The sequence below is a fragment of the Rattus norvegicus genome, chromosome 8, assembly GCF_036323735.1.
Source record: "Rattus norvegicus strain BN/NHsdMcwi chromosome 8, GRCr8, whole genome shotgun sequence".
Classification (NCBI taxonomy): Eukaryota; Metazoa; Chordata; class Mammalia; order Rodentia; family Muridae; genus Rattus; species Rattus norvegicus.
Genome location: NC_086026.1, coordinates 122,947,736 through 122,974,666, shown reverse-complemented (window position 1 = coordinate 122,974,666; position 26,931 = coordinate 122,947,736). Strand labels below are relative to the sequence as shown.

The 26,931-nt window shown below is 47.3% G+C and overlaps 2 protein-coding genes and 1 non-coding gene across 3 annotated transcripts in view; 1 reads left to right on the top strand and 2 right to left on the bottom strand.

Moving 5' to 3' along the window:
• Glb1 (galactosidase, beta 1) overlaps nucleotides 1–10,949 on the bottom strand; it is a 72,609-nt gene extending 61,660 nt beyond the window's left edge. Inside the window, exon 1 of the mRNA NM_001108192.2 lies at nucleotides 10,796–10,949. Within this exon, the coding sequence (NP_001101662.1) occupies nucleotides 10,796–10,873 (78 nt within the window). The 5' untranslated portion in view covers nucleotides 10,874–10,949. The remainder of the gene's footprint in view (nucleotides 1–10,795) is intronic.
• Tmppe (transmembrane protein with metallophosphoesterase domain) lies at nucleotides 3,073–10,960 on the bottom strand. Its single transcript, NM_001399026.1, has 2 exons — nucleotides 10,796–10,960; nucleotides 3,073–7,561 (listed from the first exon to the last, which is right to left on the bottom strand). The coding sequence occupies exon 2, from the start codon at nucleotides 7,448–7,450 to the stop codon at nucleotides 6,104–6,106; it is 1,347 nt and encodes a 448-aa protein (NP_001385955.1). The 5' UTR covers nucleotides 7,451–7,561; nucleotides 10,796–10,960; the 3' UTR covers nucleotides 3,073–6,103.
• A 12,703-nt stretch (nucleotides 10,961–23,663) lies between these two features.
• On the top strand, nucleotides 23,664–23,767 carry LOC120094423 (U6 spliceosomal RNA). Its single transcript, XR_005488741.1, has one exon. It is a non-coding gene; the product is annotated as a U6 spliceosomal RNA (small nuclear RNA).
• Nucleotides 23,768–26,931: the final 3,164 nt, after the last annotated feature.

Below are 26,931 nucleotides of genomic sequence, written 5' to 3'. Positions count from 1 at the left end.
AATTCCATCTGATGTATGAGTACTGTCGCCGTCTTCAGACACACCAGAAGAGGGTATCGGTTCCCATTACAGATGGTTGTGAGCCACCATGTGTTACTGGGAATTTAACTCAGGACCTCTGGAAGAGAAGTCAGTGCTCTTAACCACTGAGGCATCTTTCCAGTACACCCCTGTTCAGTTCTTATCACCTAGGTTAGGCAGCTCACGGCCACCCATAACTCCAGCTCTAGAGGACCTGATGCCCTCTGCTGGCCTCCATGGGCTACTGCACACAGTGCACATAAACTCACACAGGCACACACATATGTGCAAATCAATAATCATAAATAATAATTTCTTTAAAAGAGAAGAGGAAGCAGAAGGGAAAGAAGGGAGAAGAGAGAAGAGGGAAACAGGAGTGAAAAAAGGGAGGGAGGTGAGGGAAGAGGAAGAAAGCAAAAGACAAGAAGCTAGCTTCTAGTAATTAAAAGAAAAAGACCCTCAAATTTGCCCAGGGTATGACTCAATCCCTTCCGAACGAATGGACACCAAAAAGTGATCACGAAGAGAGAAAACTTTATTTCACACTTGCAGGGTGGAGTAGCATCGGTGTATTTACAAAGTGCATAGCCACAGGAACACAAAACAAAACGCAGTCCTAAGCACAGCCATAATGGATGTTCAGGTCGCCTGGAGTCCCCACCCCCACTATACACACACTGCATATCATACTGGAGGTTTAAAAAAAAAAACAAATCAGCACACACAAAACACCCTTAGATGGACTCATCAGGGGTCCAATTCAGTGTGATTTCTTCAGTTACAAGCATCTTTAAGAAAACAACAAAAACCCCACTAACTCTAACACAGAATTGAGCGTCACTTGACCAACCTGAACATCTCCCCCAAGATTTCTAGTCCTCAGTGCTAAAAATAAATATATCTGCATCCCCCATGCACATCCCTGGACTTAGTAAAAGCAGCTTGGTGACATCACAGGTTAAGGGTCATTGTGAATGAGCTCATCAAGCTAGACCTCGGTCTCCAAGTCTTCTGGGAGAAAGCTGAGAAGTTCCAATCCAATGGGTCCCTACTCACCCTCCAGGAGCCCTGCCAACTCACCCCGGTGGGGTGGGGCTGGGGGGGAAGAACCCAGCTGTTTCACTAGCAGCTCAGGGCTATGGAAAGCGGGGGAGTGGGAGGGAGGGCTCTGCTCACTTATGGCCCCATAGTCCCTTAAGGTCATACATGGAGAGAAAGCCAAGAGTAATTTCAGGTGGCCGGAAGTCCAGAGGCTGCTGTGGCCAGGACTTCATTTCCAACAGGCTGGTGAAGCAAAGCAATTGAGGTTCTCCATGATGATGCCCCCGGGGCAGATCTGTGGGTACCACACACCCATGCTCAGCCATCTTGCTCATGTGTCTTGTGTCAAGAACATTTTCTCACCTCTGAAACGCCAAGCTAAAGAGAGGACACTGCCACAGGGAGGTGGGGGAACAGAAACCGGAGGATAGGAGAGGGATGGGCACACTCTGCCCTCCAGGACAGTGATCAGCTTAATTTTGTCCCTGTATCTCAGGGAGAAAAAAAAAAAAAGACAAATGCATAGTTTTAAAAATAAAAATCGGCAGCTGGAGATGGAACAAAACTTGGTTGCTCAGTGTCAGGTACCCATAACAGCCTGCAACCCCTGGCCTCTGCACCCATGGGCACACACGTGCACGCACGCACACACACATGCACACACGCACGCACGATTAAAAATTTTAAAAGCTAGGGGTTGGGGATTTAGCTCAGGGTAGAGAGCTTCCCTAGGAAGCGCAAGGCCCTGGGTTCGGTCCCCAGCTCTGAAAAAAAGAACCAAAAAAAAAAAAATTTTTTTTAAAAGCTGAGTAAAGGTGCTTGGCAGAATATGAGTTTGATCCCAGAGACCCACAGGAAGAAGAGGACCTGTCCTCTGACCTCCATATTAGTACCACACACACACACACACACACACACACACACACACACACCCCTCTTTCAAAATATACCTTAAATAAAGATGTCCTCAATTATTTTTGCTTAACTTTTTTTTTATTTTTTTTATTTTTTTTTATTTTTTTTTTTTTTTTTTTTTTTTTGGAGCTGGGGACCGAACCCAGGGCCTTGCGCTTCCTAGGTAAGCGCTCTACCACTGAGCTAAATCCCCAGCCCCTTAACTTTTTTTTTAATGTATGTGGGTACACTGTCACCGTCTTCAGACACACCAGAAGAGGGCATCAGTTCCCATGACAGATGGTTGTGAGCCACCATGCGGTTGCTGGGAATTGAGCTCAGGACCTCTGTAAGAGCAGTCAGTGCTCTTAACGGCTGAGCCATCTCTCCAGCTCCCTTAACTTTTTTGGGTGTGTCCATGTTTACATGAGTAAGAGGAATGTCACAGAATTAAAGAGAAGTGATCCGAGAGACACACGGAACTTTTCAGGCTTTGACTCATATGAAGATCAAACTGTAAAGAGACATTTCCTCAAGAAAATAAAGAACTGAGCACGGGGAGGCAGACAGATCTGGACTTTTAGGCCAGCCTGGTCTATGTAGTGAGCTCCAGGCTAGCCAGGGCTACATACAGAGACCCTGTCTCCAAACACAAAAAAGAGAAGAGAAGAGAGAGACTACTGGAACAGGGAGCAGAAGAAAACAGCGCAAGAGTAAGCAAAATAGACATTTGGCGGGGCTGGGGATTTAGCTCAGTGGTAGAGCGCTTACCTAGGAAGCGCAAGGCCCTGGGTTCGGTCCCCAGCTCCGAAAAAAAGAACCAAAAAAAAAAAAAAAAATAGACATTTGGCTATAAAAACACAACGGATGGACCTTTACACAACAGCTCAGTTCAGAAGGGAAAGGGGGTGCAGTGCAACTGAACCACAGAAATAAAAGTGACCTGAAGAGGGTGGGCCTGGCAGTGCACACCCGCAGTCCCTAGGGTGGGGCCCTGAGACTGAAAGAGCTGTCAAGGAGGAAACGTGGTGAACACTGCGTGCTAACACGCACGCCCTGAAGGCTGAAGGTAAAGCAGTGTAAGAGAGATCGAGAAGAGAGGACCTGACACAAACACGGCATCGCTCTTTCCTTTATTAGGATAGAAGACCTTCAGAAGAACAGGCAGTACCATCTCGTTAGACAATTTTATTTATATAAGCATTATGCGCTGTGCAGAGGTGTGGCACGGAATCCATGGGGGGAGGTCGGAGAACAGCTCTGTGGAGTTCTCTCCTTCCACCATGGGTTTCAGAGATGGAGCTGAAGGGAGGCTTGTGAGGCGGCCTGCTGAGCCACCCGACTGTCCCTCACCACTGTTTTTTCCTTTCTCTGACGTCCCCAGATCGAACCCAGAGCCTCACACTTGCAAGGCAAGTTCTCTCTCAACCAAGTGGCAACCCAACCCCGGTCTGCTAATAGAAAAGCATTTGGCAAAGCAGAGTTCAGAGAGGACGAAAGGAGCCAGCTGTGGTGACGCATGCTGGCATCCAGCTCTTGGGAGGCAGAGGCAGGAGGATAACTGCAAGTTGAAGGCCATCTGGTGTACAAAGCAAGACCTTGCTTCAAAACAAAACAAAACAAAAACAAAAACCAAAAAACAAAACACCCGAAAGCCAGAACAGCAGATGTGCACACAGGTCACAAGACGACCGTATCAAAAACGAGACCAGGATGGGTCTAATGCCCCGAAGAGAAAGAACCAGAAAACGAGGAAGAATAGGAATGGCAGGAGTCAAAGGCTACCAGTAGCCTAGAGGATTGGACTGAGAAGGCATTGACTCAGTCTGCTGAAATCCAAAGCTGAGGAGAACAGAAAGGGCAGTCGTGACCCCAAGAGGGTTGACAGCAGAAATGGAGGACATGGATTAAAGGCCTTCGTGAGGTTGGAGGGGTGGCAGGTGCGAGAGGAGGTCTCGGGGGACAAGGTGCTGAGTTGTGGCTTCTCCTAGAATCCCAACTACAGATTAGCCCAGTGCGTTGAAATCCTCTCTGGGGTGGGTGGGAAATGAGACCATCACAGTATCTAGGCAAAGCTATTTCTTTCTCTCCTCCCCCCCCACCCCTCACCCCCCAAGACAGGATCTCATGTAACCCAGGATGGTTGCAAACTCACTACGAGCTTTGAACTCCCAATTTTCCTGTCTCTATCTACTGAGTGCTGGGAATTACAGGTATGTTTGCTTCATTCATTCATTCATTCATTCATTCATTCATTCGGGGACCAGATGGCGCCCTGCCAATACTGGGATGGGAGACAAGAATGAGTCAGTAACCTCCTGGACCCACTAGACAGCATCACACCAGAAAGACAAAAAGGTGAAGAATCCTCCATTTACGGAAGCAGAGTGTGCATAGGAAACTCGAGACACTTGCCAGGAAGGTGGCTCTTAGTATCACATGTACATCTGGGCTGTGCTGGAGGGCAGCAGGCCAGCCATCGACAGTCCCCCAGGTTGGCTCTCTAGGCACTTTTGCTTGGCAATGCTCCCTGGCAGGTCTCGGTGCACTGATTAACAAACATTACAGTGTGTGCCCACCGTGGGTACGGGCTCAGCGTTCTCTCAGCACAGCAGCCTTGAGGTAGATACAAGAAGTACGGCCATTTCTGGGATGACGGAAGCTAAGAATCTAGGAGGACTTGCCACTGTCAGGTCTCAACCCTCTCTCACAAGCAGCAGGAAGCCCCATTCCAGACAGAGGACTCTCAGCCTCCCAGATGTTCTTAAACACATCTCAGTAGAGCCTCTTCCTAAGCCCAGCTAGCTCTCGGCTCTGCAAAGGGCAATGTCTCTCTTGCCCCTGGCAAAGAAAGACTAGACCAACGACAGACACTGCACAAGAGAGCGCTTTGTTTCTTGTGGGTCTAGAAGCCCTGCGAATGACCCTAAGCTTCTGTGACCAGAGGCCAAGGTAGGGTTAGAATTCCCCCAAGCAGGTAAGACAGACCCTGCCTTTCCAGGGCCTAGGGCAACCTGCAAGGGCAGAGCTGGGTCAGACCTGGGGCAGCTTCAACTTTCCTATGGGTAGACGAGAAACCTCAGCTTCTCACCAAAATCTCAGACCCAAACCTGGCCTGATGGGTAGGAGGTGCTGACCTCAATGATTATTAAAGATGGCCTCCTGCAGTGAGAGACTCTTAGAGGGACCCCCTCATCTAGCTGTGAGTGAACTGAACCTGCCTCGTTCGAACAAACAAAGTGCCTCAAACAAGCAAGGCCCTTTGAGGGGAACGTGAGACTCTAGGGTCTTGTTTATCTGCACACAGAATCCCGCATCCGCTGTAACCTCTAAAAACATCAAACCATCGGGCTGCAGAATGAACTCCCTTCACACACTGAGTTGGAACCTGTCGTTGAGCACCTCCTAGGAAAGTATTTGTCACTGTGGTGTTTTAAAGATACCTCATCACATCCAGTGTCCTTCCTCACCCCCAAACACAGAAGCAGCCTGTCCTTAATTATCTCACCCAAAAACTACAAAGAACCAGGGACTCAGAACTGCTAAGTCCCTAAGGGACCGCAGTCGTCCCCTACCACAGTCCCCATGACTCGTTTTTCTAGCCATTCTGGTCCAACTACTCTGCACAGTAATCAGGACCCCTCAAGGTGCAGACAAGAAGTGCCCCATGATTCAATGGGGTTTGCCGATGTCCTCAATAAAGGTGACCTTCATTGACATGGAGGAAAGGGATACTAGCCTCTCAACACGGCCCATGCCCAAACCAACTATCAAATGATTCCAGAGCCCACCCTAACCATAGCTAAACCCACAGGAGACAAGTGTTCCTGCCCCTCCCTGAGTTTGGTCAAGAAGTGCCCTTCCCCGCCACCCCACACTCTGCAAAAGGACCCCCATCTCCACGGCAGCTGGAAAACAAATGCCCACTCCAGCATATGGGGCGGAGTGGACCCCCAGGTGTACGGTCAAAAGTGGTTCATTATCTAAAGAGTTGAGCCAGCCTGAATTTTCCAGGCAGCCTCACTGCAAATCGATGTTCCCCAGCAGGCTGTGCCCAAAGGGGGCTGGCAAGGTTAGGATGGTATAGGAGATGGACAAAGGTCATAGGCCAGGGCGGGGCAAGGCAAGGCAGGACCATCGGGCAGGCTTACGAAGCCCGCCACAGTATGAGTTCTGTGATTTCTGCCCTGCTCCCCAACCTCATGGGTATCCCATAGTAGGCTGTACCCGGGCTAACGTACACGAACGTAGCCTTGCCTACTTGGTAAAGTCCAGCAAAGAAAGGGTTCAGGAGATAGGCCGCAACATTCCAGGGGAAGATCTGCCCTGCATGAGTGTGCCCGGAAAGGATCAAGTTTATATCTGGCCGAGCCTGGAGGGCTCTCTTGGCAGCCAGAGGCTGATGAGCCAGTAAGATGGTGGCATGTTCTGGGCTGCAGCCTTCCAGAGCCTTGTCAAGGTCCATGCCGTGCCCAGAGTAGTGAAGGATGTCTGCTTCTATGTCATCCACACCTGCCAAACAGACCCATTCTCTCTCTCCCCCTCCACTGTCCGGGTCCCCCGAGGCAGAAGAAATCTTGACATTCTCATTATGTAGGGGCCGGACGTGCAAGGATTCCAGCAGTGTGAACCAGTTGCTGACGTCCGACGTATAGTACTCGTGATTACCCGTGACGAAGTAGTTGCCGAGACGGGAACGGAGCTGACCCAAAGGAGCGACCGCCGTCCGCAGGATAGAGGCTTCTGAATCGGAGAGGTCGCCCACGATCACCGTGATATCTGGCTCTAGCCTGTTCACCATCCTCACAAACATCTCCATCTTGGTCCTGCCCACCGTGGGCCCCAAGTGAATGTCCGAAAGGAGGGCGATCTTGAGGTTATTCATCGAAGGGGGCAGCTGGTGGATGGGCACCTCCACGGTTTTCACCAACGGGGGTTGGGCAGCATTCAGGAGGCCAATGGTACTGAGCACAGCCGTCACGGCCACCGCCAGCGCAGGCCTGAGCACCAGGTGCCTTGTCTTGTTAGGGCTGCCCACCACCCTACCACTGCGCCAGGCTAAGAACTGGTAGGCCTGCTCCATGGCATTCAAGATGCAGAGGAAGAATACCATGATGATGTAGGCGCCCAGGCAGGAGTAGGCTGCTAAGGAAAACAGGTAGGGTTCCTCAGCCACCAAGAAGAGCATGGTAAAGAAGCTGGAATGTGCCAGGGCCAGAAATGTCATGACAACCAGCTTCCAAAGCTGGAAACAGGTAGACTCCACAGCAGGGGGATGGCTGAGGTTGCTCACTGTACTCCGCCAGATGTACGAGGAACCAATGAGCAGAATCGAGTTCACGAACAGGGCCAGCTGCAGACGGAACAGCCAGCGCCAGGCCTGGAGCTCAAGGGCCTCCGCCAGGAAGGAGCGGGAGAGGATCATGGACACGAAGACTGTGGCTGCAGCCAGGGCAGCCTTGGAGCCCAGGGACAGCTGCCTGAAGAGCGCCATTCTCCCAGCGCCTGAGGAGTCCCCCAAAGCTCAGTGCTGGAAGACTCTGGGAGGCAAGTAACTTCCTGAGAAAGGACTGTGGCCAGTGAGAGACTTCCAGGTCAGCTCCGCCTGCAACCAGGAACTGGCATCAGCTTTATGGGATAGACCATCAGAGCATTCTTGTCCCCACTCGACCAAAGCCCAAAGACCACAGGCCACAGACATGGCTCCAACCTGCCTCAAATCCAAGCCACTCAAACACCAGTGAGCCACCAGGCTTCCTTATTGAAACACACCGCAATCATGACGTGAAACACGAGGGCGGTTTTCTTTTCCTTTTGTGACAGGTCTCGGGTAGTCCAAGCTGGCCTTGGATTCACAGTGTGACCAAGGATACCCTGAACTTCCAACCCTCCTGCCTTCACCAAACAGGTGCTGGGATTCCAGGCTTTACCATGCAGCTCTATGTGAGGATGGGCCCCTAGGTTCCATGCATGCTAGGCAGGCGTTCTACCAACCAAACCACATCTCCTGCTTCAGTTTCCACTGTTGTCTTAGTGTTTCAGCCGGTTAAAGGGTCCCCACAATGAATGGACATGAAACATTCTCTCTCTCTCTCTCTCTCTCTCTCTCTCTCTCTCTCTCTCTCTATATATATATATATATATATATATATATATATATATATATATATATATATATATGCAGAGTTTCTCTGTGTAGCCCTGGCTGTCCTAGAACTTGCTCTATAGACCAGACTGGCCTCCAACTCACAGAGATCCCCCTGCCTCTGCTTCTCTGAGTGCTGGGATTAAAAGCGTGGGCCAGCTGCCCCACCTCCCCAGGCTGTTTTCTTTATTTCTTTTTAAAGATTTATTCGTGTGCCTACAACACTCTGCCTGCGTGTATCCTGCAGGCCAGAAGAGGGCACCAGATCTCATTATAGATGGCTGCGAGCCACCATGTGGTTGCTGGGAATTGAACCCAGGACCTCTGGAGGAGCAGACAGCGCTCTTAACCTCTGAACCATCTCTCCGGCCCATTCTGTTTTTTAATAGGAAAATTACTATTTCAAATGATCCGCTGTTAGCGTGTCACCTGGGGGAAGTCTCACACGGGAGTCGTGACAATGGCAAAGCATCACTGCGAATGTCCTTACATGGAAACATAACATGTGAAACATTTTCACACTTCCAGTGAGTGCATAATACAGTTTTTCAAAGACACCAAAACCTGAGTTGACTGCAGACCGAAAACAGCAATGTAAGACTCTGATTTCTACGCCTGGGGACATAGCTCAGTTTGTAGGGCGCCTAGCATGAACAAAGCCCGGGTTCCACCCTCATCACCACAGAAACAGGGCACGGTGGTGCATGCCGGTACTCCCAGCATGCGAGAGGTGAAGGCAGGCTCGTCAGAAGTCCAAGGCTATGTCCGACTACATAATAGCAAGTTTGAGGCCAGCCCAGACTTCGTGAGAGCCTGTCATTAAAAAGCAAAGAATAGGTCTTCTCAGGCTGGAGAGATGGCTCAGCGGTTAAGAGCACTGACTGCTCTTCCCAAGGTCCTGAGTTCAAGTCCCAGCAACCACATGGTGGCTCACAACCATCTGTAATAAGATCTGATGCCCTCTTCCGGTGTGTCTGAAGACAATGTCAGTGTACTCATATGCATAAAAGTAAATAAAACTTAAAAAAAAAAATCAATCGGCCCTTCTCTTAAAGTAACTACAGTTCTAGCCAAAAACTGAGAGACCCTTCTTCATATAAGTGTACTGCTTGTTAATGTCCAATTGGTTTACTACTTCTTAAGGCAGGAGGATCTCTGACTTCCAGGCCAGGCTGCTCTACGGAGTGAGTCCCAGTTCGACCAGAGCTTCAAAGAGAAAGCCTGTCTTGAGAAAGCAAAAGCAGGGGGTTGGGGATTTAGCTCAGTGGTAGAGCGCTTGCCTAGCAAGCTCAAGGCCCTGGGTTCGGTCCCCAGCTCTGAAAAAAAAAAAAAAAAACAAAAAACAAAAGCAGAAGAAAAAAAAAAAAACAGACACATTTTAATTTTTAATCTAGCTCTGAAGTTTGAGAGTTAATGTTGCAAACAAACAAGGATAACAGAAAGCTAGTCGACTGGAATTTTTCGTTGGCTCTAATCTAAATGCTCAGGAGAGAGATCCATCTAAGATTTCCCGAGGATCATGCAGCAGCCTCTCTGGGTGGCGCTCTCCCAGGGCACCTCCTACTTCTTATCTGATGACTAACATCAAACCGGTGACCTCCATAAAACCTTATCACTTCTGCTCATCCTGACACTGAAGATTTATGGGTTCCTTTCTGCCCTCTCTACCCTACCTGTTGGAACCTCTGCCCACTGGTACTCAGGACGTCAAGCTCTGATGAAGCCGGCTGCACTCGATTTTCCTTTTCCTTAAATGAAAGCATTTTCAGCAACTGTTTTTCCAGAAACTTCAAAAAGTTTCAACTCTGGTTTCAGATAAACGTGTATCATTTCCAAGAGTGTAGTTTTTACACGTCTACCAGGCTCAAAGTCTACTAGCAGGTACTTGAACTTACCGCCCCCCCCCCCACTCAGTCCATCGGGGGCCTCAAGCTGACTCGCTCAAAGTGCAAAAGAGTAGGAGCCGCGTTCCACCACGCCCTGTCCTATTCGCAGGTTCCGTGCGGGCCTCCCCAGGTGCGTGTCCCACGCGCCTCAGCCACTGCCCTGCCACCCAGACCTCGCCCGCTGCAGTTTGCCTCTTTCCACCCTCGACCCGCACTGCCAAACCCTAAGAGGAAAAGGCTTCCAACAAGGCGATGCACACCTCAAACTAAAAGCTGCCAGCAGGTGGCTTAGCGAGAAACGTGAACAGTACGCTTGAAAAGGGAGAAGTCTCGGAAAGCAAATGTTCCGGTGACCCCACTGCAGGAGCCTCTCCTGACCCCATTTTTCTCCTTCCGGAGCGCTCTGTGAAGCCCGAACTCTGCAAGGATCGCGTCCCACGTCACTGCCCGCGGAGCCCTCTCGCAGCCACCAGCCTGGAGCCCCTCTCCCCAGAAACCGAAGCTGGAAAGACTCAGGCGCACCTCAGCTAGCCCCCGACCGCGATGCGCAAACCGGGAAGCAGGTCGGTCCGCAGGGGACAGCCGCAGCGGAACCCACGCGCGCCAGCAACCAGGAAGGACGCGCGCCCCGCCCGTCCGGCCCGCCCCTACGGGAGGCCCGGCCACTGCCTGCGCCTCGGCAGCCTGCGTGCTCCGAGGGGAGATGGAGGGTAACCCCGATCCCCACTTTGCAGAGCCGCGGCTTTCCTCGGCCTCTGCCCGCTTCCCAGCGGCGGAGCGTCCCCGCGCGGTGGCACCGGAGACTTACATAGAAACTGTGCGCAGCGCCCAGCAACTGCAGGAGCGCCAGGAGCGGGAGCAGCATACACAGGGGGACCCGGAACATGACGGCGCCGCGATGGGACCGCTCCACTCTGCAGTGGGCGCTCTGGCCAGCCGCTCCACCTCCGGGGGTTACTGAGGACCCTTTGCCAGGACCCGCCCAGGAGGACCCGCCCCCAGCTCCGCCCCACCCCGAGGCTCTAGGCTGGGAGCGAAGGTCCAGCCTCTGCAGGCCACGTGACTCCGGAGCCGCTGTGGTCTAAGCATCCGCGAGTCCCCCCGGAAGGGCGGATCTTCAGAATGAACTGTGGTGAAGCTCAGGGGCTGGCCAGCCACAGGGGCCTTCAGGCTGTCCTGGCTGCCAAAAACGAACTGAGCAGGGAAAAGGAAAACAGCCAGTCCTCAGTGCTCCGGGGAGTAGTCCTAGCCCCTAAAACTCTCCCTAGCACGTGGTCTAACACAAGGTGAGGTCCACCGGCCAGGCGACTTAAACCTGGAAATGCAGACTCAGCATCCCAGCCCTGAACCCAGCTCCAAGTTTCAGTGCAAGCAAAGTTAGAGAAGCACTGTGTTAGGTTATAGAGAAATTCCAACTGTGACTGAGCTATGGCCAAGTTATTTTAAACTGCCCTGAATTTTAATGAGAGTAATGGCACTTCTGTCAGTCAACTTCTTGTTCTTCCTGCCTACTGCCTTCTGGACGCTGAATTATAGTCATGGGCCACCACCTCTGCTTAAGTCGAGGTTGGTTTAAATATAGGTAAGTTTTTTTCCAGCGTTAGTGAATTGCAACCAATAACAATATTTATTTATTTTAGACATTGTCTCGTTGTATTTATTTATTTCACTTATCTTTGCCGTGCTCCGTGTGAGTCTCAGGTCCTCATTAATCTAGGCGAATACTCTACCATTGGGCCATACCCCTTTCTTTTCTGTTTTTCTGAGACTGCTTCTCACTGTTTATCCTTGACTAACCGGACAGGACAGGACAGGACAGAACACACACACACACACACACACACGCGTGCACACACACAGGAACATATATACACGACATAATATACAAATACATATCCTAAGTAAAAAGCAGGATCTCGAGTGGAACAGGCTGGGTGGCTGTCTTAGTTCTGTAAAACAGGGCCTTTATTATGCATCTCTGACCATCCTAGTCCACTCTCAGTCTGTTTTGATGAATAGAAAGTGTGTGTCGTTAAATTATGTTACGGCCAGACTAACTCCCTCACCAGATTTTATCACCAGATTCTAAATGATCTCCTGTCTTTTTCTCACCTGGGTCTCTGCTTTGTCCATGACGTTTAGTTCTGTCCTTGGTGGTCTAGGCCACCGTGTGGCAACTTACACTTGTAATCATTAAGGCTCCAGAGGCTGAAGCAGGAGGATTGCCACAAAAAAGAGGGTAGCCTGGGCTACATGTCGCTCTAGGTAGACATCTGTAGGCATCGTGTCTCTTAGTAATTTTCCACACATTACTTCTCCCGCCCCCGAGCTCCCCCCCACCACTGTCCACATGCTCATAATTGTATACTCTGCTTAGGGCCCAGACAGATCTCTCTCTCCTACTGCAATGGTGTCAAACCCTATTTCAGTAGTTGAATACAGTCTTCAAGATATAATGTGAGAGAATGAGTTTTTCTCGGGGCCAGGGAGATGGTGCAGAGGATTAAAGCCGTTGCTGTGTTGGGGTTGGGGATTTAGCTCAGTGGTAGAGCGCTTGCCTAGGAAGCGCAAGGCCCTGGGTTCGATCCCCAGCTCCGAAAAAAAAGAACCAAAAAAAAAAAAAAAAGCCGTTGCTGTGAAAGCCTGTTGTCCCATGAAAAGAAAAGGTTCTATCCAAGTCCAGCTTGGCAAGGTTTGAGTGTCCTGGGGTTAATTACTGGGTGACTGAAAAGCAGCTGCCCTGGAGCAAGTGCCACCCACACATAGAGAAGGACCGTGTCGCTGAGTCCTGACCCCCCAGGTCAACCTTCTACTTCCTACAGTGTCAGCATTCTACAAGCCCACTCTCAATCTGGTGACCCTTTCATTGACATGTGACCGTCACCATTACACCTACCTGGCTGCTTTGTTTTGTTCTATGGCTGCCAGACTCAGGTACTGTGTGGTCCCCTCAACAACGACTTCCGCTTCCTGATGGTGACCATGTCTTTCAAACGTTCGAAAAGGAAATAGTGACACCAGAATGTTCCACTCCTTCCCCCAACGTCTTTCGTCTTTCTACCACCTCATCGGCCATGTTTGATGGGGGGATGTAAGTATGACTCCGTTCTGCGCACTGGGACACTATGCCCAAACGTCAGCTCCCTATTCCCACGGTCATTCGTCGCCACAGTAACCTCCACCCACACACCAGAAAAGAGTTAACCTGGACCTCAGCTGAAAACTAGCCAGCCACGGGACTTTGCCCTGATGTACAGTACCAAACATGAATTTCCACTTCTGGAGTGGGCCTTACATCGCTTACGTCGAATCAGAAAGTAGTTGGTTGTACCCATAACTGTCATGCCTACCTAGAATGTCATGTCAACCTAGAATGACTATTGCCCACATGTTGGTGTCTTAGTCAGGGTTCTCTAGAGTCACAGATCTTATGGGTAGTCTCTATATAGTAAGGGAATTACTTACAGTCTGTAGTCCAGGGATCTAGCGGTGGCCCAGTCCCACAAGGCAGGCAGGCAAAAGAGAGAGACTCTGACTGACTTCTTCCAATGTCCTTACGTAAGTCTCCAGCAGAAGGTGTGTTCCAGATTAAAGGTATATACCACCATGCCAGGATCTGGGGCTTGCTTTGTCCCAGGCTAATCTTGAACTTAGAGATCTCCTTGCCTTTAGCTCCTGGGGGATTTATAGCCACTTTGCCTCAAGATCTCCATACCAAGATCCAGGTATCAGAAATTTGTATCTCCCAGCCTCAAGATCAGGATTGCGGGTGAGCCTTCCAATTCTGGATCATAGTTCATTCCAGATACAGTCAAGTTGACAACCAGGAATAGCCACCACATTTGCTAATGGGATATGTGGATCCAGAGGGGAACAGGGCTGACAGCAACAATTCTTAGCAGCTTGTGCAGTGCTGTGGTATTATTTATCCCAGCTGTATTAGTCAGGGTTCTCCAGAGTCACAGAATTTATGGGATGTCTATTTTGAGGGAATTTAATGTGATGACTTAGTCTGTAGTCCAACTCCCCAACAGTGGTCAGCTGTGGATGGGAAGTCCCACGAGGCTGGCTGTTTCAGCTGGTCTTCTGTAGAAGTAGGCTCCGACAGACGTGCTGGCGAGTAAATGCAAGTGGAGAACAGTGAATCTTCCTTCTCCCAAAGTCCTTGTGCAGGCCTCCAGCAGAAGGTGTGGCCCAGATTAAAGATGTGTCTGGATCTGGGACTTACTTTATCTCAGACTGACCTTGAACTCAGAGATCTCCTTGCCTTAGTCTCCTGGGGATTAAAGGCGTGTACTATCTTAGGCGTGGCCTACGGTTTTCATGGCCACTGTGCCTCAAGATCTCCATGCTAAGATCCAGGTCAGAAACTGTTTTCCAGCCTCAAGATCTGGATCACAGGTGAGCCCTTCAATTCTGGACTATAGTTCATTCCAGATACATTCAAGTTGACAACCAGGAATAGCCACTTCACCCGCCATCAGGAAGAAAGCCTCCAGCCCTGATGTCTCTGTGCCCTGTAACCAGAGGGTATCGTGTTCTGGCAATAACAATTTGTCATTCCAGTTCTGGTGTGCAGCCATCAACAACGGTAATAGCATTTACTATAGGTTCTCAGGGACCTTCTTAGCCAGCCAAGTACTCCTCCCTCGTAACTGGCGTTCTCACCTTATATCCCTGTGGCTTCTGGGAGTGTCTTTCTTACTTTAAAAAAATTATTTTACGCAAGGCCCTGGGTTCGGTCCCCAGCTCCGAAAAAAAGAACCAAAAAAAAAAAAAATTATTTTACTTTATGTGTATGGGTGTTTTGCCTGCATGCATGTCTGTGTGTGCCTGGTGCCTGCAGAGGCCAGGAGAAGGTGTCAGATCCCCTGGAACTGGAGTTACAGAACCTCCATGGAGTTCCTGGGACTAGAACCTTGGTCTTCCGGGAGAGCAGCCAGAACTTTCAACTGCTGAGCTGTCGCTCCAACCCCCTTTCCTCACAGAAAAAATGGTTGCATTTGCACACGCACGTGTCTCTGTGTGTGTGTTGAGTGTGTGTGTGTGTGTGTGTGTGTGTGTGGTTCCATACATGCCAAAGCACACATTCAAAGGTCAGACGACAACTTAGAGTAATGTGTCCTCTTCTTCTACTGTGTAGGTCACAGAGATCAAACCCAGGTTGTCAGTATGTTGGCAAGAACTTTACCCAATGAACCATCTTACTGGCTCTGTTTTTAATTTTATATATATATATATATATATATATGTTTATATATAAAATTATATATATGTTTATATATAAAATTATATATATGTTTATATATAAAATTATATATATATATATATATATATATATATATATATCCACTAACCCATCTCTCTGGCCACCGCCTGGCTGATTTTTAACTCTCCTTTGTCTGTTCTTCTGTTTGTTTGTTTGTTTGTTTGTTTGAGATAGGGTCTCACTGTGTAGTCCTGGCTGGCCTGAAACTCACTATGTACACCAGGTTGGCCTGGAACTCACAGAGATCCGCCTGCCTCCCGAGTGCTGAGATTAAAGAGTGTGCCGTCTGGGCTGGCTGATTGTTAACTTTAACTATTTTCTTTTAGATGTCTTTCTAGACTGTTTTTTAAAACTAAGGGTAGACTCCTGAGGCCCTGTCTTTGTTCAAGCCAGTATGGAGTGTTCTTGGGATTCAGTAGATGAAAGGATTTCTAAAAGAATATACTAGCAAGGTCCAAGACAATATGAAGAGATCCCACTGCATTGATTCTGTCAAAAGGGCAGTGCTAGGTAAGGTGGCTCTGGTGGGGCACCCACCGCCTTATGTAGCTCCCTGCTGTCTGTAGCCATTCATCATGGGCTGCCTGCCTGGCCTCTCCCTCTCCATTCACCATGCTCCGCATTGCCGTGGCTGGCCGGCCTCTCTGTTCACCACACTGACATTTTCAAGGGCTTTGGTCTAGATATGAATGCTCTCTCCTCACAGGCTCTCATTTCCTGAGCTGCACAGGATTGGGTAAAATTCGGTAATGGTGGGATGCAGGGTATGGTCAGCAGGAGACTCACCCTGACCCTGTTTCTTGTAATGAAGGATTGCATCCACCGTACAGGGAGAGATGGTGCTAAGGGACCAGCCCTAGGACAAGCATGGCTTTCACCATCTGTATCGTCCTCCCCCCCACATCCCTCCACTGCTGGTGCTTTGTGGGTACTGTGAGTTAAGGTACACCTTGCTCCAATACTGACTGAAGTTCCAGCATTCTGTATATCATTAGAAGGAGGGCCAATAAATCTGAAATTCAGTGTGGAGCCACTGTTGACCCTGGAATCGGCTTCATACGAATCTGGCCGCATTTGTTTGGGAGTGACCCTAGCAGGTCTCTGGCCCCACTCTGATTGCTTTTAAGCTTTACGAACTGGATTTGCTTCCTGGTCCAAGTTTTTCAGAGCTGCCGAAGACTCATCTATCCAATACATGCAAGTACAATGCAGCTGTCTTCACACACACCAGAAGAGGGCATCAGATCTCATTACAGATGGTCGTGAGCCACCATGTGGCTGCTGGGAATTGAACTCAGGATCTCTGGAAGAGCAGTCGGTGATCTTAACTGATGAACCATCTCTCCAGCCCAAGCCTTTCTTATCTAGTAAAGATAAAGCCTTATCCAGTAAAGATTAGGTTCCACTATAAGTCTAGGCAAAGCCCACTGAATTCATTTTTCTGTTAGCATTTTGTCTAGGCTCCGCCCCTCAGTTACCTGGCAACAGTCAGGTCGCCTGACTCACTATAAAAGGGGTTGGCTTGGCTCCTCTTAGCTCTCTTGTGTTCTTGCTCTCCTACTTCCCTTATTTCCTGGTTCCCCTACTTCCCCTATTTTCCCGTTCCCCTCCCCCACCCTTCACGTGCTAAAGACCGTGCTCTACTCCTTTGCTCTCTCTCCCTGCCTTTCTCTGTCTCTACTACCCTCTCACCTCCCCTCCCCACTCCCTGAATAAACTCTACTCTATAACCTACGGATGTGTGGCTGGTCCCTCAGGTGGAAGGGATGCCTTAGCATGGGCCCGCAGAGGCACACCCTTCCCTCACACCTTACAGCGCCTCCACCAAACACATTCCTTCTCTATTTTTATAAAACACACACCCCCTTTCATCTTTTTTTCCCCTAATTTTATTCTTATCTTATGTGTTTAGGTGCATGTATGTCTGTGTACCGTGGTGTGCAGTGCCCTTGGGGGCCAGCAGAGGGCACTGGGTCCACTGGAACTGGAGTTGGAAATAGCGTAAGCCGCCATGTGGGTGCTGGGAATCGATTCAGATCCAGTGCTCTGGGAATCAATCCAGATCCAGTGCCCTTCTCCAACTCTCGTGTTTCCTGTTTAGATAGGCTCTTACTATTAGACCAGGCTGGACATGTGACTGCTTCCTGGCTTCCTTACAGTATTGATCCACATGACACCTATCTGTGAACTGGCTGCAATTTAGTCTGCCAGCCATTTGGGGGCATCTGTGTAGAGCCGCTTGCTTGCTTAAGCCCTCAGGCTTAGTCACAAAAGTGAAGGGAGAGTGGTCCCTGAACCGGAAGAAGGGGACTTCTCTTTGACTGAGAGATGATCGGTGTCTCTAGGTTATATGTTATGTTAACCCAGCATGCATCATTCCATGATTCTGCTATAGTCACATGAAGTTATGAGTCTCACATACACTACCCCTTAGGTAGTTTGTGATGTCCCAAAGGTCACCTTGGGACAGTCATTTTCTTTATTGCACATGTGTGTGGAATACCCTACTGGTTTTACTTATCTTTTTTTCCTCACAAAATCTAAAGCTTCCGTTTTACCAATTGTTATGAAATATAATGGGTCAAGGGGGTGCGGGGGGGGCATGCCGAGGTATGTCCCTGAGTAACTCTGCCTTGTAACAGATCTGGTATAAAGGGGGTTTACTGGGGGCCTGGAGAAGGGTCAGAGGCAGCAGGTGATGATGTAAGCTAGGTCACTGGGCGGAGCCTAATGGAACCGCATGGAAGCTAACACGGATAAAGACTCTGGAGCCAGATGCTGGCATTAAAGTGTGCTAGGACTGAGCTACACCACAACTAAAAACAGGTTTTTCCAATGAACACGGTCTCGGGGTTCGCAGTGTGGTCAAACATCCTGCAACATTATCCCTGTTTTATGTAAATAAGAAAGAAAGGTTTTAATTCTAACGCAGCAAAACCGTTTACAATGACGAAGCTGTTTCTGCCGGGCTTTCCACGGTGTGCGGCTTGGCTGTGTTTGGCAACTTAATTACAATTATCTTTGAAAAGCAGTTTTAATGTCCTGAGCAGTTTCTAGCCCGAAGCTGCTCTTTGGGTGGTGTTTGCAAGCTTAGTGGCAATCCTGACTAGGTAGAACCCAGCAGTCAACCCAAAGATGTCCTCCGTGTGCAGAACCTGGTGACAGAAGCCTGGAGCGTCCTGCTCAGTGGTTAGCGTTGCCACAATCCACGTGGACTCATCCTTGCTGGGTCCCATCATCTTCTCAGAGACCTCAAAGGTTATTAGGGATGGTAGAAAACTTAAACATTTTAAATGGCATATTCAGCAGATCCAGAAAGGTTTGAGGACCCCAATCTATTAAGTACATCTGAGGTACACAAACTGTTTTCCTAGTTACCTGCTTCAGACACAAACCTGGAAACATGTACTGGAACCTAGATGAAGCCTATTTCCAGAATCAGCCAGTATTCTGTATGACTACTAATAACATGAAAGAAAATTTAAATATTCATAATAATCTGATGAATGTCGTGATTATACCTTAAGAAAAGTTAAAGAGTCAAATGAAACCCAAAAGACTGAGATTAGTGGCAATAGAATGGTCCTTTCTCCCTTATTTTTTGTTTCCCTTGTCCCACACCAGGTGGCTCTTTTGATATGAGACGGAGATGTTGGATTTTCCTTTAAGAAGCCTGTGTGAGGGGTTGGGGATTTAGCTCAGTGGTAGAGTGAGGGGTTGGGGATTTAGCTCAGTGGTAGAGTGAGGGGTTGGGGATTTAGCTCAGTGGTAGAGTGAGGGGTTGGGGATTTAGCTCAGTGGTAGAGTGAGGGGTTGGGGATTTAGCTCAGTGGTAGAGCACTTGCCTAGCAAGTGCAAGGCCCTGGGTTCCGTCCTCAGCTCCGGGAAGGGGGGGGCGGGGGGGGGAAGAAGGGGGAAGAAGCCTATGTGAGAAGGAGAGCGCCATGCTCTAACCCCAAAGTCAGCTTTAATTTTAACTGAATTTTAATAAAGACCAGTTGCCATTTGTGTCTGTACAGGGCAACAGAGACAAGCTGGAGGTGGACAATACCACTTGGCCAGTTTACTCTTTTTCTTGGCCCATTTTCTCTTGCTTATCTGTTCTTTTTCTTTAGATGTTTCACTTGTCCAGGGGTCTCTGGGTTCCTTAGATGGATACTTCTCCCAGAAAGACAAAAGCAAAACCCTGCCCCAACCCTAACTCTGGGGGAGTTTCCTTTTTGGCAGGTTATGTCTTTCCTAGGGCGAAATTTTCTTTTTTTTTTTTTTTTGGTAACAGTAAAAGTATTATCTTTCAATTGAAATTTAAAAGGTTCTTTTGAACATTTGAAACTAAAACATGCCATATAAATATGTCTATAGTCCCCCTTTCTCTTTATATGTAAATTCAAGGTTAAAATGTATATTTATTTTTAGATCACAAAGGACATTCACTATGAATTTCAACCTGCCTTTTGCAAGTGGTTTTTAAATTCAAATCACTGTAATTCTATTTGCCTGCCTCTGCCTCCCAAGTGCTAGGATTAAAGATGTGAACCACTGACTGACTATAGGTTCCTTATAATAGTCACTCTCATAGGGTCATCCTGGTCTAATTTGGTTCTCTATCTCCCCTTATTTCTTAGTGTTTGGGGTAAACTTTCAAGTTTCTTGAATGTGTAACCTATCATCCTATCAATTTGATCCCTGGTAAATTTTAACATTCTAGCCTTAATTAAACATGATGTACATTTGTCCCCTACTTCATTAATTTTGGACATTTTGTCTGTCTTGCAAACTAAACTTTGATATTTTTGCTAAGTTTGCTGAGTTTTACCATTTCCATTCATGCCCCCCTCCCCAGGACCAGCCATCTTTGCCACTCATCTGCCAGTTATTGGGTTTCTATTTCGAGGACCACACACCTGCTATACCATTGCACAGGCAGCAGGAGTTGGAGAACACAGCCATTTTCCTTTTGCTTCTTAGTTGTTTGTCTTATAGCCAAGAGTGCTGTGCTGACCTTGTGGGTCCTTCCTCAGGATTGGCCATTCCATTCCCGTCTATAGATGCCACTTTCCATTGGTTTTGATTCCGTCAGTGGTTGATGAACCCTCAGTAAACCACGAACGCCGTGACCATTCTCTTAGTCACCATTGTTTAATAGGTGCCTCTTGGCAGGAAGGGGTGAGCAGTTTATGTTTGAGGATTGTAGGCAACTGAGATAATTCCTCAGTGAGGGAGGCACGTACTGTTTCGCCACCACATCCTGGTCATGAAGGAGTTCACATAGGTACCAGGTCCACTGTAATACCTTCCCTTCCATAGCTAAGCCTGTGAAGGATTCTGCCATCCAATGGACTAATTCATCATTGTAAGAGCCACCCTTATGACCATAGAGTGGCTGGCAGGGACTGAATTTAGGTTCTCCGTTCCTTGTAAAATGTCCAGATCTGTTTCTCAAAGAGAGAATATTTATTTTCCATATGTGGAAAGCATTTGCAATAGAAGTCAACGGGCAAATGTTGGTGGGCTCCTTTTTGCTTTATGAAGACATGTCCCAGTTGCCAAATCACCAAGAAATGTGATATTCATAATTAGGGTATCATCTGGTTCGATATTGGTTAGGGTTGCATGACAGAGATGAGCTTACTTGTAGTCACAAAAGCTGCTCTCTGTTCCTGGTCACATTGGAATTTAGCTGCTTTTCTAGTAACCCTGTAGAGAGTTTCTATAATAATCTGTAAATATGGTACGTGATTTCTCTAGTGATCAAACATACCAATTAAGATCCATATCTGAATTTTGTTCCTGGATGGTGGGATTAAGGACCACCAATACCTAGTCCAGTGTAACTCTAGAGTTTAGAAAACAACAGTTTATAGAGATCTACGTGTCTCTGCTGGGATTAAAGGTGTGAGCTACCTGTTCAAATATTTTATCTTAGTTCCAAATTCTTAAGAGATTTAGAAAGCAAGTTGGAACTGTAGTAACCCTTTGAATTTACTTAAAACACTTTAAATATCTTAACTGTGCTTTTCACACAAAACAACAAACATATTCTTTTTATTTAAGAAGAAAACTCAAAAGTCGATGTTCAAGATGGCATGGGTCACGTGGCAATCTACAATCTAACGTTCTAATGTAGAAATAAGACGCATGGTTTAAGAAAACCCATCTTTTTTTTTTAAAGATTTATTTAATATATATATAGAGTACACTGTAGCTGTCTTTAGACACACCAGAAGAGGTTTCAGATCCCCATTTCAGATGGTTGTGAGCCACCATGTGGTTGCTGGGAATTGAACTCAGGACCTCTAGGAAGAGCAGTCAGTGCTCTTAACCACTGAGCCATCTCTCCAGCCCCGAAAACCCATCTTTTATTTCATGACAGCAAGGCAAGTTTGCCATTAGCAAATTATGATTCAAAAATATTATTAGTTTTTAATTTCACTTTTCATGTCAAGCTGTCTGAGGAACTATCATCTCTCCTTATTCAGGAGATCTCTTCTGTTCAAATCTAATCTTTATCAATCTTGATGGTATCCATAGTGATTCTGGGAATTACCACACAAACCACTCAGACACCGATCTCAGTCAAACAGGAATGACTTACTGAATGCCACACCCCGAGTCTGATTGATTAGGGCCACCTTCCAGGCTTGTGAGCTCAAACTGTGACCCTGAGTTGAGATCCTATAGGGATATTTAAGCCTGAGATTGACAAATATCTGTGCCAAGTTATTTTACCAATCAGGGTTTAGGGATAAGGAATGTGTCTTTGTTGTACACTTATCCCGTTTCCATTGGTTGGGGTGTTCAACTACGGCAGGGGACTTGCCTTGTCTAACAAATTCATGTCTTAACTTGTCAACCAGGTTAGGACTTGTCTAACATTTGTGTCCTAACTTGCCAACCAGGATGTCAGTTACCCATGTATATGTCTTCTGCTAAGTAGGATGTCAGTTCCCAGGGAGGTCTTGGGAATTTAACTTTACTTGACTCCTACTTAAAATGGAAGGCTTATTCCAAATAGTTTCTTCTATTGGTGCAGGTGTCTCTCTTATGTCGAGATCCATCCCAGGGGCAACTTATAAAAGCAAATACCATAAAAGCTCATACATAGGTACAGGGAGTGCCCCTGGGTGGTTGGTTCAGGCCCAAGCTTATTGTGGGTAACTATACAAAGCAGTTACACTGACTGCTGTAGGATAGGTTTCCAGGGACACAAAACAGACAATTTTGGCATTAGAAAATTTTCTAGTAACAGCAGAGACATATGAGAACATCTCCTTATAATATTTGTAATAGCACAAAATGGCAGGCTAGCCAGGTAACAGTTACCTAGGCCTTAACATTTTTCCTCGATAAACCCTGTCTCAGAAAAAAAAATTTGTGTTTTATTGACTTGATCATTACATTTGAAATGTGAGAGACTATTCCTTTCTTTCTTCCCCTTTCCTCTTCTTTTTTTAAAAAGACTTATTTATTTATCATATGTAAGTACACTGCAGCTGTCTTCAGACACACCAGAAGAGGGCATTGGATCCCATTACAGATGGTTGTGACCCACCATGTGGTTGCTGGGATTTGAACTCAGTAATTGAGGCTGAATATTTAGAGCAGGGTTGGCGAAATTCGGGCAGAGGACCAGATCCATTCTGCCGTCTGTTTTTGAATGGCCTTCTAGTTAAGCATACTTTTTATATTTTCTTATGGTCATTGATGCACAAGCCAGAGATCCAGTTCCTTACTATGCATGTATGTACGCATGTGTGTGTGTACTCTTGTGTGTTGTTGTATGTGTGGTATGGTGCGTGGGCATGTGAGCATGTGTGCATGTGGAAGCCAGAAGACAGCTTTCAGTGTCATCCTGAGGAACACCAACAACCCTGTTTGCAATGGAGCCTCTCAGTGGCTTGGAGCTCACTGATTAGGCTAGCCTGGGCTAGCCTGGCTGCCCCTCAGGCCCCAGGTATCCTTCTGTCCCTGCCTCTTCAGCACTGGGACTATGAACTGGTGTCAGTAACCCTGGCATGTTTACATGGGTGCTGGGGAGTTGGTCCTCAAGCTTGCAAGATAAGCACTTTACACACTGAGCCGTTCCTCACCCCTAATGTTTAAGACTGAAATGTCAGTGTTCCCTGGCTAACGTGCACATAGCAGAGCCCTCCCCAGGCCTCTAGCTTCCTGATCACTGAAGGAGAACAGCAGCTCCAGCAGAGACTCAGGAGCCATGGACCTAAAATGCTTGTTTCTCTGACCTTTGCTGAAAAGGCTTGCCAGGAGAAGACAGATTGTGGTTTGAAGTGTAAACACATTTAAAAAACAGAAACCAAAACAGAACAGGGTAACATCACATGCGTGCATACATGCACATAAACAAAAAAGCAAAATAAATCTTTTTTTTCCTTTTTAATGTACAACAGTGTTTACTTGGCAGTGCACATGCTAAAATTGAAACCACCACAGTGATGAGCACGGTCCCTGGGGAAGGACAACATAAAAATTCATGAAGTATTCCATATTTATTTTTAGATTTATTTTTTATGTATGTTTTTGCCTGCCTGCATTCAGAAGATTGAGGACAACCTGGACTACATGATTCCCTGGGTTTTTTATTTTGTTTTGTTTTATAATATATGTCTGTATAACACATGGGTGCCTAGTATTTGATGAGGCTAGAAGAGTGGGTTGAGCCCCTGGAACTGGAGCTCTGGACAGTTGTGAGCCACCACGAGGACTCTGGGATTTAGGGAATTGAACCGGGGTCCTTTGGAAGAGCAGCCAGTGCTCTTAAATGCTGAGCCATCCCTCCAGCTCCGTATGTGTGTGTGTATGTATATGCATATATGTGTGTGTTAGAGGCATACAGTTCTTTTGAGTGTGTGTGTGTGTGTGTGTGTGTGTGTGTGTGTGTGTGTGTTTTAAATCTTGCTCTGAGGGGTTGGGGATTTAGCTCAGTGGTAGAGCGCTTGCCAAGCAAGCGCAAGGCCCTGGGTTCGGTCCCCAGCCAGGAAAAAAAGAAAAAAAAAAAAAATCTTGCTCTGTAGCCCAGGTTGGCATTGAGCTTATGACAATCGTTTTGCTTCAGTCTCTGCCAGAATACACAGGAACTCATATCAGAATTGAAAGTCAGTAAGGTGCTTGTCACACAAGCAAGCATGAAAACTTCCTATATTTGAATTCTCAGAAATCATGCTATAAAACGATAAAAATCTGGGTACAGCAGTGCTCTTATAATCCTAGGTTTCAGGGAAGACAAGAGAGGACCTCAGGGCTTTTTGGGCGGTCAATCTTCCCAAATCAGTGAGCTTAAGGTTCAAAAGACCCCACAACAAAAAGGAGGTGGTAAGTGATTGATTAAGACATCAGATGTCGGGGTTGGGGATTTAGCTTAGTGGTAGGGTGCTTGCCTAGCAAGTGCAAGGCCCTGGGTTTGGTCCCCAGCTCTGAAAAAAAGAAAAGAAAAGAAAAAAAAAAGACACCAGATGCCTGTGCTGGAGAGATGGCTTAGTGGTTGAGAGCACTGACTGCTCTTCCAGAGATCCTGAGTTCAATTCCCAGCAACCACATGGTGGCTCACAACCATCTGTAATGGAATCCGACGTCCTCTTCTGGTGTGTCTGAAGACAGCTACAGTGTACATATATATAATAAACAAATAAGTCTTAAAAAATAAAAAAAGGACATCAGCTGTCAACTTCTGAACTCCACACATAGATATATGCGTGTGCACATACAAACACACACACATACACAATGTAAAATTAAAAGGTACATGCAAAAATAAACCAGCCATGGTGATTCACACCTTGGAAGGATGGAGCAGGGGGATTGCAAGTTTAAGGCCAGCCCTAGCTATAGAATGAGTGGCTCACAACAAACATGCATAGGGCAGGTATGGTGATTTGAATGCTTGACCCCTTGGAGGGGCACGTTAGGAGGTGTGGCCTTGTTGCAGTAGGCGTAGCCTTGTTGGTGTGGGTGTGTCACTGTAGCTGTGGGCCTTAAGACCCTCATCCTAGCTGCCTGGAAGTCAGTCTTCTCCTGTTTGCTTTCAGATGAAGATGTGGAACTCTCAGCTCCTCCTGCACCATGCCTGCCTGGATGCTGCCATGCTTCCCCCTTGATGATAATGGACTGAACCTCTGAACCTGTAAGCCAGCCCCAATTAAATGTTGTCCTTTTAAGAGTTGCCTCGGTCATGGTGTCTGTTCACAGGAGTGAACCCTAAGACAGGAGGAAATGGTTTAGTGATGTATCCACTTGTCGATAAGCCTGAAAACTTCAGTTTGAGCCCTAGAACCCACAGGGCAGAAGGAAAGGACCAATTCCCACAAGCTGCCCACTGAGTAGTGGCGTGTGTGTCTTCAAACATAAATAAATGATTTAAAATAGACAAAGCCAGGCCCCTCGCCCACTCTTCAGCTAAAAGTGTGGGAAGTTCTGCTGTGTCAAAAACTCTTTATCTTTCTCACTTAAGTTTCCTGGCATGGTATGTCATGAGCTCCGTGTCTTGGGGTTAAGTTGTGCAACCAAGCAAGATGCTTGGTTATAAAGTGATAAAAAGATAAAGTTGCAAAATAAGTAATCAGTAAAAGTTGGTAGCCGCATGTCAGAAATTGGCTTATGCACCAGGGGCTGCTGGGATATCTTCACCCGAATTTGTCCTTTCAGGAGTCTGAACTGTCTGACAGCACCCGAGGCCCCATGGATGCCCAACTTGGGGCAGAAGACTGCTGCCGTTATTTACCCCAAATTTCTTTCTTATTTTCCTGTGTGTAGAGAGCGTGTGCTCTTGGTACCTTTCGGCTATGTCTTTAAGGTTTCTTTTCTTTTCTTTTCTTTTTTTATTGGTTCTTTTTTTCGGAACTGGGGACTGAACCCAGGGCCTTGCGCTTCCTAGGTAAGCGCTCTACCACTGAGCTAAATCCCCAGCCCCTCTTTTCTTTTTTTTAAAGATTTACTTATTTGTTTTGTGTGAGTACGCTGTCGCTGTCTTAAGACATGATACACCAGAAGAGGGCATCAGATCCCATTACAGATGGTTGTGAGCCACCATGTGGTTGCTGGGAACTGAACTCAGGACCTCTGGAAGAGCAGCCAGTGCTCTTAACCGCTGAGCCATCTCTCCAGCCCCTAGTTTGTTTTCTTCTTCTTCTTCTTCTTCTTCTTCTTCTTCTTCTTCTTCTTCTTCTTCTTCTTCTTCTTCTTCTTCTTCTTCTTCTTCCTTCTCTTCCTCTTCCTCTTCCTCTTCCTCTTCCTCCTCTTCTTCCTCCTCCTCCTCCTCCTCTTCCTATTTGGTTAGTTTTCTGGTACATTTGGTCTGTCCCCAGGTCCTGCTGTTTCTTCTACAGGGAGGCTCCCTAGGTTTACGTCACTCTGAGTTTACAGCCACACCTGCAGGTGTGACTCTCTTAGTCTCTGAATAATCGCAGTGGTATTCTAGCTACATCAAATGTTATAAGTAGATGTGGCCCAAGGAGTTATTGATTTGGCCCATGACATGTTAGCCCACTGGTGTCTCAAGTGTAATTTAATTTCTATAGTTGTCAACATACAATCAGAGGATGACATAATCTACATTTCCAGGTTTCCTTGAAAGATTAGAAGGTCTGGCCATACCAGGCCCAAAGTCCCAGGGATAACATCATATCAGACATAAGCTCTGAGAAGTCCAGTCTTCTTCTTCT